The sequence below is a fragment of the Ricinus communis genome, chromosome 8 (assembly GCF_019578655.1).
Source record: "Ricinus communis isolate WT05 ecotype wild-type chromosome 8, ASM1957865v1, whole genome shotgun sequence".
In the NCBI taxonomy this organism is placed as follows: domain Eukaryota; kingdom Viridiplantae; phylum Streptophyta; class Magnoliopsida; order Malpighiales; family Euphorbiaceae; genus Ricinus; species Ricinus communis.
Genome location: NC_063263.1, coordinates 7,805,798 through 7,825,512, shown reverse-complemented (window position 1 = coordinate 7,825,512; position 19,715 = coordinate 7,805,798). Strand labels below are relative to the sequence as shown.

At 30.3% G+C, this 19,715-nt stretch overlaps 1 protein-coding gene across 1 annotated transcript; it reads left to right on the top strand.

The window, feature by feature from the left end:
• The first annotated feature begins 7,720 nt into the window (after positions 1 to 7,720).
• LOC8266966 (beta-galactosidase 1) lies at positions 7,721 to 15,000 on the top strand. The gene is made up of 19 exons (XM_002527363.4): positions 7,721 to 8,250; positions 8,410 to 8,505; positions 8,611 to 8,723; positions 8,827 to 8,893; positions 9,030 to 9,122; positions 9,276 to 9,419; positions 9,992 to 10,080; positions 10,202 to 10,307; positions 10,395 to 10,482; positions 11,174 to 11,292; positions 11,386 to 11,550; positions 11,636 to 11,814; positions 11,942 to 12,051; positions 12,466 to 12,575; positions 12,665 to 12,775; positions 12,855 to 12,965; positions 13,356 to 13,561; positions 13,651 to 13,987; positions 14,366 to 15,000. Exons 1-19 carry the CDS (start codon positions 8,062 to 8,064, stop codon positions 14,474 to 14,476), a joined length of 2,544 nt encoding a protein of 847 aa, XP_002527409.2. The 5' UTR covers positions 7,721 to 8,061; the 3' UTR covers positions 14,477 to 15,000.
• Positions 15,001 to 19,715: the final 4,715 nt, after the last annotated feature.

Genomic DNA, 19,715 nt, shown 5'->3' with positions numbered 1-19,715 from the left:
TTTGGAGTAAAAAAAGAAAAAAAAAACAAATACACTGTGTTGTCCTAAATTAATGGTCTTTCTAATTATTATTATTATTAAACAAATTCCTAAACAGTGGAGGAAACTGATATGCACGCAACTTAGGAGCGTGATGAAGACCCAACGCAGCTAGGTGAAAAATAAAAACAGTAAATAAAAATCTTTCGCGGACCCTAATCATCGAAACGGCGCAGTTTTACTGCTTATTACAATATTACCCTTTAATCAATTATTGACAATAAAACTACCACGTGAACCCCTGGGGCTCCACATCCTTCTTCTTTAAGATACATCACGCGCTCTATCGAAGTTCTTTCAAATGCATTTTCTATTATTTTTGTTGCAATTTTCTCGGCTATGTTTTGGTACACGGTGCTCGTAGAAATTTGTTATATACTTTAAAAAATGTCTTTTCTACTGCTTAATGATAAAGTATTTAAAATACATGGCACATAGTGATTGGCGGACGGGGACAAATACATATTCCAAAGATTGTAAAAAATAAATAAAGACAAATCTGATGCTTTTGTGAGGGCTAAGATGGGATAAAAGTATTTTTGGAGATTCTGAATTTTTATTGAATGTATTTCTAAATTTAGTATAAATCTCTATTTTTATTTATATCTCGATAATTATAAATCATGTGATAATAATTGATAAATTGACATGTCTAACAAAATTAATATGAATAGTTCACATTTAAATTTAGATATTTTAATAAAAATAGTAGAAACTAATGGTATCAGTTGTTATAAAGAAAAAAATTAATTTCTTTACTTTATGTGTTAATTAAAAAAAAATTATTTTGGACCTAAGAAAGTCTCATAGTTTGAAGTCATATCAAATTATGTAAATATGAAACTATTATTCGTTAGCCAAGATGTAGAACTATTATAAGTAAAAATCTTACTGATTTTAGTAATTTATAACGTTTGTTTTATTTTTATTTATTTTCAAAAAGTAACTTACAAATATTAGATTAAATCAGGTTTTTAGCTAGCTAATTTAATATTGAGTTGAACTCAAATCGAATATAATTACGTCATTTACAATTTATAAAAATATTAGTAATAAATTTAATTAAATAGAAAATGAGTATATAAATAGACCCACTTACAAATATTAATAAATCGGGTATGCTTAACTTGAATTCAATTTATTTATGTCATGAGTATCAATAAATAAGTCTTAGGTGATTTTTTAAAATTATAAATAAATAAATAAGGAATTTGAATTCGAAAACTTATTCAATTTGAGGCATATGCCTATTATCATACTAAGTGGTCTGCCCGTACTTATCTCAGATGGCATTTATTGAAGTAAAATCTGAGTAATTGCAGTTGCAGCAGTACCATTTGCAGGAATGAAAGACAATCCATAATATTTTTTTTTATTTAAATGCATATTTTAATACTTTAATTTTAATATTCTAGTTTTTTATTTAATTTAATAAAAAACTTAATTTATATTTTTTATAATATTATATTTATTTATATTATATATTAGATATTTTAATATTATTATTAAACAGCATCCGAGTGTCTATTATATTAAAACAAAAATAAAAATATTAAAATAATTTAAAAATTAAAATCTTAGATATTTAAATGTCTAATGTGTCTATTATTTATCGTTTAAATGTAAAGTATCCACTGTTGGTAGCGTATAAATGCTTCACGCAACCCAAAGCAAAAGAAAAGCCGACCATGAAAAACTGCCACTCTTCAGACATAAGTGGCGGAAATATTTATTATTGTTGTATTCAAAGAAAGGTTTTGCCTTTTGCCCATGAATTTGCTTTCCGACATTAGATTTTGGTAACGCCGATTTTCCCTTGTTCAAAAGTATGCCTTCCCTTGTCGAAGTAGAGGATTTTCTCACCGGATGCATATTGGAGATTTTCTTGTCTTTTTTTCTTTTTTTATAATTGAACAAGGATGTTTAGGGTATTGGCTTTATGGTGTATATTTATATTTATATTTATACGAATAATCTCTTACTAGTTATATAATATTAAAAGTAAGGAGCACTAAGATTAAAACTTTTGTGGGTAATTATAAAAAAGAAATTGCAATGTTCTATTGACATGATTTTGTAAAATTTACTTTTATCTTTTTTAAAGAATTTACAATTTAATACATTATTAAATCCGCTCAATAAAAGAAATTTAAATTGATTGATTATTATTCTTATACTAGAAATAAAATAAATTAAAAAATATATAAAAAAGATCATATATTCTTTCTCTAAATATTCTAACATAAAAAAATCATTCACTACAAATGATGGAAACTAATATTGTTTTGGATTCATAAAGAATGTTGATATATGATTTCTACCATTTTCATTCAATAATATCTTAGTCTCTACAATCACTCTCTCTTCATATCCATATTTTTTTATCTTTATGAATCTCGTTATTTTAAAATTTATTTTCTCTCTATTACATATTTTATCTCTTTCTCTCATTCACCAAAATATTCAACTCCCATAATGGGTTAAAATGAAAATTTTACCTAAATTCGTGACCAGCTTAAAACTATAAAAGTCATAGAGATATAAAGATAAAGTAGGAGTTGGAGCTTAAAAAGTTGTTGTTCTATATCCGATTAATAAGTTACAAGGACTCAAAGGTTGACTCTAATAATAGGTTTAATGCTTATATTAGTAAAAAGATAGAAATGTGATACTAAATTATAGTTAACTCCGTTTTTCGACTTAGATTTTAGTTAAAAGAAAAGTTGTTATTATTGAATTTAGATTTAATTATTTTTTTCATTGCTACTGCCATGATCACACCACTTATTATTACTTTTTTAGCTGTTTTTTAGAAGCTAGAATTTAGCTTGACCTATCCAATATCCCTATCTCACCAATTTTTTTTATTTTATTTAATATTTTTATTAAAACATATAAAGTCTGTATCATTTCTATGGGGCCTTATATGGCTGGATGAATTGATTATCCTTGTATGAAATTTTCATTTCTTTGAATACTTTGAATCATCGAAAGTGTTATATGTAAGTCTTGTCTTGTTTGATTGTGTTCTTGCTATAAAGGAGGATAGGGCAGAGGTATGATTAATGCCGATGAGAGAAGCATCTTGTGAGAGAGCAGGGAGTGGATTGAAAATTAGAAAAGAAAATAAGAGTTAAAAAGTAGAATATAAGATATATTTTGGGGGTTGATGTGGCTCATACATAGATATGACATGGCGTTTTTATTTTACACGTTTTAAAATAACTTTCAGTCTAATTACCACGTCAATCTAAATTGTTAGAATTGAATTTACAATTATTGTATCGATTAATATAGGTAAAATAAAAAAAATCATGTTAAATTTGTAAAACGTGTTAAAATTATAAAAAATATATTTATATTCAAATTTAATCTTAAATATAATTAATTTAGATACTCATTATTATATTAAATATTGATAAATAGTATACAAAAACATTTGAATTCCAGAACCCTCCTCAATTTTCAGAAAATAAGAATGTCAATAAGGTCAATCATTCGTTGGCACTAACAGTGTAAAGTATATGATTTCATCAATTAATTCAATTTAGTAATTTTTTTTGTTCAAAAAAGAATATAACTAATGCAACATTGATTTTTGTATGGAAGATCAATGAGCAGTGAATTTTGAAGTACTATACCAATTACGAATAATATATTATTTTAAGTTTTTATATTATATAGTTATTAAGTTTTATATATATTATTAAAAGGAGAAATTTGAGTTTCCTAGACTTGAATCAAGAGATTAAATTAAATTAATAAATTAAAATAGGAAACTGTAGACCACGCGGTTTCCTTAAAATTCTTTAATGAGATGGTGCGTAGTTCGAAATTAAATCATTGTTATGCCTAAAGAAATTGTGGTTTAATTAATCAAAGACAAAAGCTCAATGTACATCATTTTTTACATACATGTCTTGCTTCATAAACCCATTACATTGGGTGGAACTTTAGAGCAAAGCCCTTTGAAAATAGAACATAGCATTTTTTTAATGAAAGCCAAAAAGAGTATCATATTAAAACAAAAGAAACAAACAAAGGAAACTTTGTGTTTTGAATTGAAGTATCAAAAAGAAGCAAAATAAAGCATGTAGAAGTGGAGATGGAAAAGGGAATACATATCTTGCAAGGGAGAGCTTAAAATAAAGAACCATTATGGACTCTCTAATGATTCATTGCTCTAACCAACTGTGCCTTCTTTTCTATTTCACCATCCTCTAACATATTTCATTGTTTTTTTTCTTTTTTGTTAAAAGAATATAGGATTTATAATTTCAAGATTAATTATACTAATAGTATAATATATTTACATAAGACCAAAAAAGATTGCAGACAAATAGCCACAAATAACTGATACCAATATGATAAATTTAAAATCTTTTTATTTTCAAGAATATAACTGATTTAATTCGTATGAATGAAAAATTATAATATACATATATATATTTGTCATGCATGCATCACTAGGAGACATAAATAATTAAATATAAATGACATCGTATCATTATATATATATTACTTAATAGATTTTATCTATATAAATAAATAAACATATCTATAAAAAAAAAGCTTCAAACGAATTATAAAAATTCAATAAATTTGAATACATATGTATGTGAATGATATATATATATTATTGGCGTGAGTAATCATGGATGGTCGAGGAGTGAATGATGCAAGCTAAAACTTTAAATTTGTTTGCTTAGTTTATAGAAATTGTACCAGAAAATGCTAAATAATGGTTACATAAAATAAAATAAAAGTGCTTTTTTCTTTATATTTCTTTCTCTTCCCGGCAAGTAAACCATCTTTTTCTTTCTCGATTATTATTCCTGAAAGTGAAAGGTTCTTCCATCTTCCTCCCTTGTTGCTCACCGCATAGATGCCAACACCAGACATCCATTTTTTATCAATTTATTTACGAAAATTATCAATTTTTTTTAAAACAAACTAGATTGTCGCCTTATTAGGGTTTATGATCATTTGCCTCGATTTTGCACTTATCAATGATGAAAAAATTTTAAATTTAGTAATCATGATTAGTGTACATGCCATTTAATTAATTACTAGTTAAAAAGAATAATCACTGTATGTAATCAATGTACGTGGGTTTATAATTGTGAATTTATTACTATAAAAAGCTCCATTGTTTCCACAAGCTATCTAGCTCGATTACTCATTACACCCCACCTTCATCCAATTTGTGCTGTGCAAACTGATATCCTTTTTAATTTGTTGATGGAGTAGACTGCAAGAAATGATGTAGCTAGTGTATATGCAATCAAATTATGGAAATTTAAGGTATAATCATAAGAGATTTACTGAATTAATTGCATTGTTTTTGGGGTATTAATGAATTTATTTGAAAGGTATAATCACCTGAGATATTGTTAGAAGTTGCACTAATTACAATTGTAAAGTTGTTTATAGAATTTAATTAACTCATGATTTTCCTAAACTTGACAAACACTTTGATCGTATTGCACTTTTTCAATACTGTTGCAAGATTGAACAAATTCAGTCATAACAATTGGAACTAATGTCATCGGAGCTGACCCGAGCATCGGAGGAGGAAGTAATTCGAGGTTTAATTCTTGGGTTAATGGTTGGACCGTTGGTTTTAAATAATAATAATTAATGATAATAGTAAAAATAGTTTAAAGAAAAAATCTAATTCATGGAGTAGATGTACATATATTAATCTTCAAACTACGAAGTCTTTTTGCCTTTTATAATTTAAATTAATAAACAATTAATGACCTGTTAGATGTTTATTGTTTATTTTATTAAAAAATTAATATAGCTTTTATTTATTAATTTAAAATATTTTAGAGACTTTACTTTTAATTATTTTCATATTCGGTTTTTTATTATTTATACGGGTTTTTCTGTTTACATCAGGTTTTATGAGTTTTGACGAGTTTTAACGGTTTTTTTGCTCATTTAGATTTTTAATTTAATCGATCTATGAATCTAATTTTTTGATTTTTACTGGAGATTGGGAATAGATGGATTTTTTTAAACTCTATTTTACTGACAGGATTTATTACCACTTTAGCTACTTTAGCCGCTTGGCTAATTACTTGTGATTCCCGTTTTTTTCTTTATGGATCACTGATTCTTAAGTCGATGAGTCAGTTTAATTTTAATAACAATAATTATAGCATAAAAAAGTTAAATATTTTTTTTCAATAAACAAATTAATTAATAATGCATTTGGTTGATTGGCTAGAAAATTTCACTAATCTCTTTCTACTTAATATTTACATTATTTACACTCATAAACTTGGCTTGTCGATAATAAATATTTCAATTTAAATAAAATTTTAAGTCCGAGTCTTTAATTTCTAATTTGTAAGTCGAAAATTAAATATATATTATTTTCCTTAATTAGACTATCATTGAAGTCTTGCAAGGGGTGTAACTGGTTAAAAAATGATAGCTCACTAATTTGATTAGGAATTCATAGCTTAAGAATGGGAGAAAGAATGTCCAAGTCTAATTTAATTAATCACATATTATCCTAATCTAAGTTGAAAACTTGATCATTACATTATGCCCATGTTTGGCAAGTCTGATGCTAATTTGATACAAATCATGTGAACTTTGAATCTCTAAATGAGAAAACTAAGACTCTTGACAAATCTGACTGAAACCTGCTCAATTAAACCGCACAAATTAACCAAATCACCAAGGTACAAAATTCCACCTCAACGCGCCTAAAGTGGCCGTGTAACACACTGCTAATTTTGCTTTTCCGCCCATAGGATTTGACATTGATTTTTCTTTTTTCCTTTACAAACATTTTACATTTTACACTTTCTAACTTTTAAGAAATAAATTCTTTATAAAATTTAATATTTGAGAAGTTATTTCATGAAAAGTTTACCAAACAAAATCTAAATTAAATTTCATATATCTACACAAAAGGGTTGTTTCAAGGAAGGATGTATGTAATAGAATAGAGAAAAATTAAATTACAATATATATTTTTAACATGAAATAAATAATTTTTGTAAAACTCATTGCACAAAAAAGAAAAAATTTAGTGTGGAAGTATCAAATGAAAGAATCAAGAAATGTTTTAGAGGTATGTACCAATAAGGAAGTAAATTTCTAAACTCTACCACTAAAGACTGAGACCCACCACTCACTCATTACCAATCAACCCTCTCTAACTTAAGATGCCATCACCCTCACCCTCACCCTCACCCTCACCCTCACCCTCAGCATAACAAATGACCAACAATTTTCTAATGATTCACACTGCTTTGCTGGTGTACTGCACTCGCTACTTTAGCGCGTGGGTATGTAGAGCAACAGAATACCAAAGTGTATTTGATTTGGACCGTAATAAGGTAGGAACCGACCGTATTGGGATTGTGTTTTAACGAATCTTTGTGTTTTTTTCTTTAACATAATAATAAGCGTTTTCTGAGAACACGAAAGAATGGCCTCAATTTTTAGAACCAGCCAAACACACCTTTAACATTAATAACCATTTTTCAATAAGAAAATATAATCCATTATTTTAACCAAAAAACGAAAAGTTAACAGAAAATTAAGATAAATTGGTAAAATCGATTGGTTGGAGCTATGGTGGGTCCCAAAGGGCTGAAAGCGGGACCCAGATTCACTGTCAAAGCATCCATTGCTGAGTGTTTAAAAGCAGCTGCAAAGCACCTTCATTTTTGAGCTATAAGCCATTAACAAGACCACAATACAGTGACATAGCATGTTACTACTTGGCAAAAAGAAAAACCTAGTGAAACGCACACTCTGTTTCTTTCTCTCTCTCTCTAGTTCATTTTCTCTCACTTTCTCTCATTTTCTCTCCCAAGAAAATAAAGTTTTTCAAGACCTTTGAAAAACACAACCAGCTGTGTTTCTTGTTTTGTTCTATGTGCCTCGCTTTCTCTCTCTAGATAAAGAAGCATAGAATAAAGTGTACCCATTGAGCAAGAAAGAATAAGAGAGGGAAAAAAAGGGAAAAGGTCATTGCTTTGTGTGTTCTTGGTCATGACCATGAAGAAGCTAATAATGCGCAATATTGATAATAATAACATTTTGGTTGTTTTCCTGTTATTGGGTTTATGGGTTTGTTCTGTTAGTTCCTCTGTTTCTTATGATTCTAAGGCCATTACCATTAATGGCCAAAGAAGGATTCTTATTTCTGGATCCATTCACTACCCAAGAAGTTCCCCTGAGGTATTTCTTCATCAAATGTACTTCATGGAAACTTTTTGTTTCATTAAATTTGTGTTCTTTTTTTTTTTTTTTGGCGTTGTTTCTGCTGAAAGTCCTTGTTTTTCTTTTTCTTTCTTTGGGGTTTCTAATTTTATGTGGTGTTTGGTGGGGATAATGCAGATGTGGCCAGATCTTATACAGAAGGCAAAAGAAGGAGGTTTGGATGTGATTCAAACTTATGTTTTTTGGAATGGACATGAACCTTCACCTGGAAAAGTAATTAACACTTGCAACTTTTATTTTAATGGCATTTTCAGATTTTCCTCTTCTTATATTGTTCACTTCTGATATTTTCTTTTTGAGGGTTATTTTCTGCTGTAGTATTACTTTGAAGGGAACTATGATCTGGTAAAGTTTATCAAGCTGGTGAAGCAAGCAGGACTATATGTTCATCTCAGGATTGGACCTTATGTCTGTGCTGAGTGGAACTTTGGGTAATACACCAGCTTTAAAGTTGAAAAACATTTCACTTTTTCTGAACAGATATAGAAGTTCAATCAGATATTGCTTTAGCTAAATATTCTGTTATATTTTCAGGGGCTTCCCAGTTTGGCTCAAGTACGTTCCAGGTATAAATTTCAGAACAGATAATGGTCCTTTCAAGGTGAGGCACATTTGATGATTCATTTTCCTTATTTACTTTATTTTTTCTTCTGCACAAAAACCAAAAGAATTCCGCTGTCATTGCTTTGATTTGGTTAATTAATTTTGAATTTTAATTTTTTTTTCTTAACACGAAGGCTCAAATGCAAAGATTCACAACAAAGATAGTTAACATGATGAAAGCAGAAAGGTTATTTGAGTCCCAAGGAGGCCCAATCATTTTATCCCAGGTATTCCCAGCTTATTGGTTTTACCTTAATTCACTAACCACTTGTATAATTTTCTAATGGAATATAAAGAGCATTTTCTTGATCCTTTTATTTATTTGATAAGATGACTTACTGAACAGAACGTGTCTGTCTTTGTCCCACATTTTATGACAGATTGAGAATGAATATGGACCCATGGAATATGAACTTGGTGCACCTGGTCAAGCTTACAGCAAATGGGCAGCAAAGATGGCTGTAGGCCTCGGCACTGGTGTCCCATGGGTCATGTGCAAGCAAGATGATGCTCCTGATCCAGTTGTAAGTTATCTGCCTATCTTATTTTACCTTTTAGCAGACCTTTTTACCTTTTCTTGTCAAGTTCCATATATAATTCTTTATGGTCCCTGTGTTATGTTTATTCACTTGCTCAGTGAGGTGGCTAGTTAATGGTGTCGTACCGCTTTTGTTGGTAATAGATGAAATGAATTATTGTTCTTCATATCACATGTCTCAGCTTTGAATCTTCTCAGTCCTATCTGTTGCACTTTTGTCTTCTTTTTTTTTTTTTTAATCTTTTTGGTCTTTTGGGGTCTCTGTAATAATAAAATTGATATCTTTTTGTTAATTAAAATCACCTACCCGTTTCAACATCTGTAGTTAGTGGGTGTTGATATATAATACTCCTACCTTCACTTTATCTTGGAGGTATAGGAGGAGCAATATATCCTTAATCCAATTTTTGATACCATATATGCTCAGCTTAACTTCTTTATCTATTGGAATCATATGGTCAAATCATTGGGTTATTGTAGCAAGTGATTTTTTTTTCTTCTCTCAACTTATGAGTTTGAGTGGTTCTTAACTTATTATTTTGAATGTTGTCTCAATAGATTAACACCTGCAATGGTTTCTACTGCGATTATTTCTCCCCAAACAAGCCTTACAAACCCAAGATGTGGACTGAAGCCTGGACTGGCTGGTAATTAGGCTTCTTGCCTTGCCATCACTTTGGTTATATCCAGCACCTGTAGAAGAACCGCAGGTTAATAGTCAAGGATATTGGCATACCAGCTGATTACTTTTCTCCCTTTTTCCAACAGGTTTACTGAATTTGGTGGTGCAGTTCCTTATAGACCAGCTGAAGACTTGGCATTTTCAGTTGCAAGGTTTATACAGAAGGGGGGAGCTTTCATAAATTACTATATGGTAATTAAATAGTTTTTAGTATTAACCAAGTGAGTTGCCTCATGCCTTAGTTATTGCCAACCTTACATGCTTGTTTCTATGATATAGTATCATGGAGGAACAAATTTTGGGCGAACTGCTGGTGGTCCATTCATTGCTACAAGTTATGATTATGATGCACCACTTGATGAATACGGTATGAACAAAGGATTAATATTATAAAATGGTTTTTCCTTTATGTTTATCTTTACATAGATTAAGATAGGTACTATGTGTAAGCATTTATTTTCAGCAGTTTTCCATGAGGCAAGGGGCAGCTCAGTGGTTCATATCCTTGTTTCTAGTCAACTAATGGCTGAGCTGCCTTTTGTTGTGATGTGGTACTTGTAATTGGCGATTTTGATTGAATTGACCATTTAGAAAATCAATTGTTAATTCCTGTCAAGTGATGCGTGATGCTGAAATGCTCGAGTTATTATGTGCAAAAGGTCACTGAGATAATGATTTCCTGTCAGCCTTTCTCAAGTCATTTCTCTAAGAATTTAGTCGTGGAAGTCTCCCTTTCATCAAGGTTTTGATGGCTGGGTAACAGTTAAAACATCCTAATTGATAAAAGCTCTGTTTGTCGATGTATCCCATGATATGGTGGGTCCTTCCCCTAGTCCAACACTAAATTTATGACCAGTAGATGTTAAGGATGAGTAATGCTATAATTTCTTTAATAGGTATATGTTGTCCTTATTAAACAAACTTTTGAAACATTTCATCTCTTTCAACCACTTTTCATGTTAACACCATTTTGACATATTCTTTACAGGTCCTGATTTGTTTAGCATGTTAATTTGTTTTGCATTGATCTGAAGGATTGGAATACTTTCCTTATGCAGGACTACTAAGGCAGCCAAAATGGGGCCATTTAAAGGATTTACATAGAGCAATCAAGCTTTGTGAACCGGCTTTAGTATCTGGAGCTCCAAGTGTGATGCCACTTGGAAATTATCAAGAGGTCCCTTACCTTTTCTAGAACAATGAAATATTCTGCTTTGCCAGAGGGCCATCTATCTAAATTCAATTTCTTACTGTCATCACTAATATACAGGCTCATGTATTTAAATCAAAGTCCGGAGCTTGTGCAGCATTCCTTGCAAATTACAATCAAAGATCATTTGCTAAAGTGTCATTTGGGAATATGCATTACAACTTGCCTCCTTGGTCTATCAGCATTCTTCCAGACTGCAAAAACACTGTTTACAACACTGCAAGGGTCAGAATTCTTCCTTAAAAAGATATAGAAATTTTCTGATGCAATATTGTTTCTTTGGTTTTGCTGAACTAAAATCCTGACACAGATTGGTGCGCAAAGTGCACGAATGAAAATGAGTCCTATTCCTATGCGTGGAGGATTCTCTTGGCAGGCTTATAGTGAAGAAGCATCTACAGAAGGTGACAATACATTCATGATGGTTGGGTTGCTGGAGCAGATAAATACAACTAGAGATGTCTCAGATTATTTGTGGTACTCGACAGAGTGAGTATTATAGTTAAGCAAGATATCCTTTTCACTTTCTGTTTGTTTTCTCTAATTAATTCAAAGCTCTGTGGCAGTCTATATTACTTGCTTTCTCATATTCTCACATGCTCTTTTCTATCTCCAGCGTTAGGATTGACTCTAATGAAGGCTTTTTGAGGAGTGGAAAGTATCCTGTTCTCACTGTTCTATCAGCCGGGCATGCTTTGCATGTTTTTGTCAATGGCCAACTATCAGGTAGGATATATGTTTCAGGACTTCTAATATCCAAATTCTGTGGAAATTATGAAAAGAAAAGGCTTCTGATGACCACATTAGATAATTCTGATATAATAGCTTAGAATAGTTTCCTACTTGGAATGTGAAAATATAATATAATGTTTGCCCATGCCACTTTAATAGGATGGTTATATCCAAGTGTTAGGCTTTCTCAATTATCCAGAAAGCCTTTGCTCAAAATGGCACATGGCTGAGTAATCTGCATGATAATTAATGTGAAAGGTGCACTTAGAAAATTAGAGAAATCTATAAGCCAATCATCCCTGGTCTAACTTTCTTGCTTAATCTAGACAAGTTTTTGACTGTTTTATCATTAGTTTCATGCCTTTATTTATCCTCACCTATTTCATTTGTTTTGTTAATTTTGAGCAGGAACTGCATATGGAAGTTTAGAGTCCCCAAAGTTGACATTTAGCCAAGGTGTCAAGATGAGAGCTGGTATCAACAGAATTTATCTTCTCAGCATTGCTGTTGGTTTGCCGGTTCGATCTTCTCTCTCTTCCTCATGTAATATGATGCTCCATGAGCAATCTCCAAAACAATTTGATTTCAACTTGTGATTGTGGTGCAGAATGTCGGTCCACACTTTGAGACATGGAATGCTGGTGTCCTTGGGCCTGTAACGTTGAATGGTCTCAACGAAGGACGGAGGGATCTGTCTTGGCAGAAGTGGACCTACAAGGTTCGTCTTTTGACATTTTTCGTAATATCTGCTTGTTGCACTGGTCAGATAGCTCATGGATTCTCTTGCTTCCTATCAGATTGGTCTTCATGGAGAAGCATTGAGTCTTCATTCACTCAGTGGGAGTTCATCAGTTGAGTGGGCACAGGGGTCTTTTGTGTCCAGAAAGCAGCCACTTATGTGGTATAAAGTGAGTATCTAAGACCTATAGCTAAAAGTCTGGCACCAATACAATTGCTTTAAATATTTTGAAGAGGAGAGCATTATCCTATGAAAATTTGACCAAAGCAAGTTTTCCTTTAAATGTAGATTTTCTTTATTTTTCTCTTAAAAAAAAATATTTTGATCTTGATTATTAACTAAGAAAAATTGATGTTCTTCCTTACAAAGACTAAGCTGAACGGTTGTTTCTATAATATGTTTAGAGAAGAAATCATATTTTTATCATCAAATTGAAATATGAAATATGAAATACGTCTGTATAATATCCACTCCTTGGAGCATGGTTCTGAGCACATCTTTTACTAGCACTTGTAGGAGCTGCTAAGAATAGAACTAACATCCTTATGTCATATTGCAGACCACTTTCAATGCGCCAGCTGGAAATTCGCCATTGGCTTTAGATATGGGTAGCATGGGAAAAGGTCAAGTATGGATAAATGGACAGAGTGTTGGGCGTTACTGGCCTGCATATAAAGCATCTGGTAACTGTGGTGTCTGCAACTATGCTGGAACCTTTAATGAGAAGAAATGCTTGACTAATTGTGGGGAAGCTTCTCAGAGATGGTAAACAAGAATTATTTTTGCCTTCTAAATTATTTTTGGTAGAAATATATGAAATCCTTGAAAAAATGACTAAATTTACTTTATCCCAGGTATCATGTTCCTCGTTCTTGGCTAAACACAGCAGGGAACTTGTTGGTTGTGTTTGAAGAATGGGGTGGAGACCCTAATGGAATTTCTCTGGTTAGAAGAGAAGTAGACAGTGTCTGTGCTGATATTTATGAGTGGCAGCCAACTTTAATGAATTACATGATGCAATCCTCTGGTAAAGTCAACAAGCCCCTCAGGCCTAAAGTCCATTTGCAATGTGGCGCTGGGCAGAAAATCTCATTAATTAAGTTTGCTAGCTTTGGAACACCAGAAGGGGTTTGCGGAAGCTACCGTCAGGGAAGCTGTCATGCCTTCCACTCTTATGATGCTTTTAACAGGGTATGCTATTCTTGCTTTCCATCCTTTCACGATAATTATTTTAACTGTAATTCATTTATGATGATATTCTTTTGGCTGGTAGAACACCCTTTTTGAGGAACATAATTCTTACTTCTGTCCAGTGGGTGTTATCAAGAGAGTTGAAACTGTGGCCTTAAGGATTCTTCAGTATTTTGATACTTTGCTCCCAATTTGACTGAGTCACCTAGTTTATTGATCATTCCAAAATTAGTTCTGCTCGTGAAACCTTTCCGAGGCTGAATTTGGAAAACTTGAGCATTAGAAGTTGCATTTACTGGTTAACTCAATTTCAGCCTCGCTCATTTCTTACATTAGGCTATCCTTCTAGTACTGATGCGCATGACTTCATTCTTGCAGCTCTGTGTTGGACAGAACTGGTGCTCGGTAACTGTGGCACCTGAAATGTTTGGAGGTGATCCATGTCCAAATGTCATGAAGAAACTAGCCGTTGAGGCTGTTTGCAGCTGATAATTTTCTTAAACTCCAAGATAGCAGCTTAATTTATATTATATTTTTTGGGTAAATTAAGCAACTAAGACCGCGACAGCGGCAACAACAACGGCCACCATTTATTCAGCTTTTACAGGGTGAAGTTGTACAAATATACAGCACACCTGGTTGAAAGCCCATGTAGAATGTGAAAATGATTGGGGGATAATCTTTATGTGTATATAAAGCTAGCCAGTCTTTAATGTTTGTGTTCTTCATGCTGCACGCAAGTGAAAGAGCAAGGTTTGGCAGAAGCACATTGTGACGAAACTAATAGAGTCCATGTGCACATTTTACTAGTTTTAGAATGTGGAAAGCCTCTGGTTTCCAGGTTCTGTAATCCTTAGATATACATTTTTTTTCTTTCCATGTAAAGCAATTTGATCCATTGCTTTGCTCTTGTAAGAAAGTTTCTTGAGGTTGAGGAAAAGATACCTTAGCTCATCAATTGTGTCCCTTGTATTATGATCAGATTTAAGACTTCTGCTATTCACATTTCTTGAGATCATGCTTCATTGTTCTTTCCATGCTTTGCTACATGTCTTGGATTTTTGACACTAAAATTAATGAAATGTTATCATTCTTCCTTTCACACTGTTCTTCCTTTATGGCATGGGAAAACCCCAGTTTGGGTTCCTTCCAAATGCAATGATCTTATTGTATTACCCCAATTGGGTATTATCTTGAAGTTAGTCCAAAATAAAAAAGAAATCAATTGTGCTATCTATACACTATTGATATAGAGCTAGATCAAAAAGTATATAAATAAATAATAGTCTAAGAGTGTTTGTTTCTGAGAATAAGGTTTTGAGTTCGAGTGTTTGCTTAGAATGTTTGCTATGGAAAAGAAATTTCGAATTCAAAGTTAATTTTTAGTACCCATTAGAAGTAATATGCAGGTGGGGTTGAGTCTCCCAATAAATCTTGGATCAGCCCACCATCGATGGTTTAGGTGAGTCCAAGCCTCACAAGACAGCTTCAGAAGTGTGTCATAAAGCATATAGACATTTACGTCAAGTATTAATTGATTGATTAACATTAGATTTAGACATGGGGAAGGGGAAGTTCCATCATCATTCATGAATATCCAAAGCTTTCAATTATTCGAAAAATCGTTGACGAGTAGGCCCTCTTCAACACCATTCTTTAAAACTCACAATCTAACAAGTCAATCATTAAACTAGACAGAATCTTGACTTGGTGATCTTTTTTCCTTTTTTTTCTTTTTTCTACGTTTTCTTAACTGTTTTTCTTCTTTCACAATTCTGTGCTTATATATCACCATCATCGTCATAATAATAATAATAATAATAATAATAATAATAATCAAGTATAGGTTCAAGTATGCAAAATGGTCAATTTAGTCCCTGAGCCATTTCATAGTGTTCAATTCACACAAAAGTCTGGCTTTTTAGTCAAATTATATCAAAACTTTCTATTAATGACCAATTCACTCCAAATTTTTTTAGCTGAAACAGCACAAGGGCTTAGGGTCCAAACCGACACTTTAACCTATGTCAGTATTTAGTTACTAAATTGAAATTGAATGCGTGGGATAAAAATTGTGCACTGTGCACATGTTAGGGAAGCAAATAATGGTAGTAGGCATGTCCATTTAGGGGTATGGTACTATTAAAAAGTTAGTAATAAATCACCTATATAAACCTCAAAGTCTCCTCCAAGAGATGTCTAATACCTTGGCTAATGCTTAAATACAAAGCTTCATAGTTTTTTTTTTTTTTTTTCGTTCATAGAAGGCCCAATGAGCTGTGGACTATACAACATGGGGTAGCCATCCCCTTACACTCGCTATAAAGGTGAAATCTCAACTAGTGCAGAATTGGGGACTTGAACTCAAGACATCTACCTTGCAAGAGCAATCACTCTTGCCACTTAAGCTAGGCCTCGAGTATATAAAGATTCATATGACAACCTATTGTACTTAAATATGACCAAATTATAGTATATTGGTTAACTAGTCTCTATACTTTAATAATGCTTAGATTAACTGCAGTCTGAGTACATATTTATTATATATTTATATATATATGAAATATGTTTTTGTGATGGAGCAAGGCAAAAGTAAATAAAGATTTTCAAAAATTGATATGATTTAATTTAAATTTGATTAGATTTAATATTAAAATAAATTTAATAATGTTGTAAGGATAATTATGTTTATCTTTTTAAAAAAATTTATATATAGAAGCTTGAAAACCTTTTAAAAAAAAACCATATAGTTAAATAAATTAATAATCAAATATGCTATATAATCATTAGAAACATAATCAAAATTTAAAAGTCACCTGCCACTTAAAATAAAATATACCGTATCCTATCATTTGGACTTGAACGTAATATTGCACATAAGCCTAAACACTCGTAAACTACTCAATCTTTAACTAATTAATAATTTTTTTGAACATGTTTAGTAAATAAGCAAAGCTTAACAATTCAATTCATTTAGACATTTATGAGCTAAATTTTAATATCCATATATCTAAAGTTAATCTAGCGCGTGTGGGGTAGGACTTTTATGGATTGTAAATTACTTTCTCAAAAGTTTTAACACAACTACATTGAGCTAATTTTTAGTACACATATATCTAAAGTTAATTTAGAGTTGTCGGATAATATCCTTACGGGTGGCAAAATACTCATTCAAAAGTTTTAACACAACTACATATTCAAAATTCAAACTCGAGACTATAGTTAAACTAGAAGAGACTCTTACTATCTCATTTATGCGCTCTTGGATATTATGAGCTAATTTGTAAGTTAAAATATTAATAACATGATATTTGATAAAATTTAATTATTTTTTCTTATAAGAATTATTAATAATATAAGCTTAAATTTATCAACAAGAATGTTATTATAATTTTTTTAAATATATTATTAATTTTATGATAGCCTAATTATTAATTAAATTCTAAATTTTATGTCTTTAATAATCTTCTTAAATTATTTTAAAATTTTAAAATAAATATCCATACTTTTAAATTATTTTTAAAAATACTTCAGTAATAATATTTAAAATTTTATAATAAGAGAAATGACATATAAAAATATATTAAATGATGCACATATATGAGATTCTTAATTTTAAATACAGGATAAACTATTTTTTATTGATCATAATTATTATTCTTTTAATAAGTACAATGTATTTTTCACCTTATCTTTTTTATCGTTAAATTTTAAAAATTGTCATTGAAAAATATTTTTAAAAATAAATTAAAAGTATAAATATTTATTTTAAAATAATTAAAAAAATTATTAAAATATGTAAAGTTCAATATTTAATTAGTAATTAAGCCTTTATGATAACAATTATATTCTTTTAGTAAATTAATGAATATTTTAACATAGTATTTAATTGAAATCATAAAATTTATGGAAGTCATTTGTGAATCTATAATTTATATGTTTTAAATGGAGAGAAAGTTAACTCAATATTCTATATAATTAAATTTGTATAAAAATTAATTATAGCTAAACTAAATTCTAACAAAACAGATAAATTTTCTAAATAAATTCCACATATTAGCAAGTCAATTGATAAGTCCAAATTATATATAATTATTTATGGTATTTTAGAGTTATAATGATATATTTTCTAATATGGTGAAAATATGTATTGTTACTTCACTTAAATTTTATTGTCTAATTTCAAGTGTTATTAGCCAAGAAAGTAAAATATGTAAAGAGTATAATTGGACATGTTTGTGTTAAGACCCAAAATTAAGATGCGTGGATTGCTAAGCATAGGCCTGACCGAATTATAAAAGGCCTAAAAGGGGATTAATTATATCTTTTTATAATTATGGGCCATTAATAGTTATTTGTTTAATTTAAAATAGTTAAGAGTTATAACTCTTGAAAGTTTTGTACTTAGAGGATGACCCTTTTCTCTATATATAGTTTTAAAAAGAGATGAGAGATCTTTCCTATCCGCTCTCTGTTGCATCTTCTATCTGCATTTGTCCACTATTATTTTCTCTACAGTTCATTTTCCACAAATATTTAGTTCTTAGTTTTAATTGTTTTTTCAAGATCAATGAGATTTTCAATGGGCTAATCATCTTCCTACTTGAAAGATTTTATATTTGAATAGAGTTTTTATTTTATTATTTTTATGTCTTTGTATTTAATACCATGAACATTATGGTGTTTAGTTTAGCCGTTTTACTTATATATGAACCTTGTTATTTATTTATTTATTTAATGAATGATTTTTTATTTTCATATCTTTAATATCATGAAAATATTTTGATTGAATGTATTAGAGACACCATCTTTACTTCAATCTATGTTGGTAGAAAAGATTTTAGTTGCATCATTAGCTTAAGTAATTAAAAAAAAACACACATATATATCACCATCTCATTCATTAGATATAAATTTAAAGTAAGACAAAACTTTAGTTGGTAGAAAAAACTTTAGTTGCATAATTAGCCTGAATAATTAAAAGAAAAAACATATCACCATCTCATTCAGTAGATCTAAATTTAAAGTAAGACAAGGAGATTATTAAGTAATTAGCTAGGCTAAATACTGCATTTAGCGTATAGTTTTAAATCATAAGCATTTACATTGTATATTTACTTTATTTATAATTTGTTTTGTGTCTTTTATGAATATTCTATTTTCTCAAAATATTGGTTTAGAGTGTTTAGATTTGCTTTTAGCATTTTGCGTTGATAATTAGTCTTTATAATAAGTGGTTTTATAGTTCATTGAGAGATTGACCTCGTGGTAAACTTACCGTTTTTACTATAAGAACGATTTGTGCACTTACGAATACTAACTTAGACACATCATCAACACTAAATATCTATTATTTTTATTTTATTTTTTTCTCAAATAAAATAATTTTTTTTTATAAATTTTAACTAAACATAAACATACACTTTAATTGAATAGTTAGGTGCAGTAACCCTTTAAGGCATGAATTTTTCTTAATAAAAAGTAATCAAGCTTTGCTCATTTGTCTTGCTCAATAACAAATGTAGTCTATCTTAATTTGATTGTGCTCCTACTTGAAAGGCTTAATCGTGTATTTCTTTCTTTCTTCTGGAAAGCTTAGGGACAAGATGGTAATAGAATAGTAACTTCAGTTTTAGGAACTTGAATTTTCTTTTTAAAAAAATTGAAATTATAAAGTGAGTAAAATATATTTAATATTAAATAATAAAAACTAATAATTATTTGATGT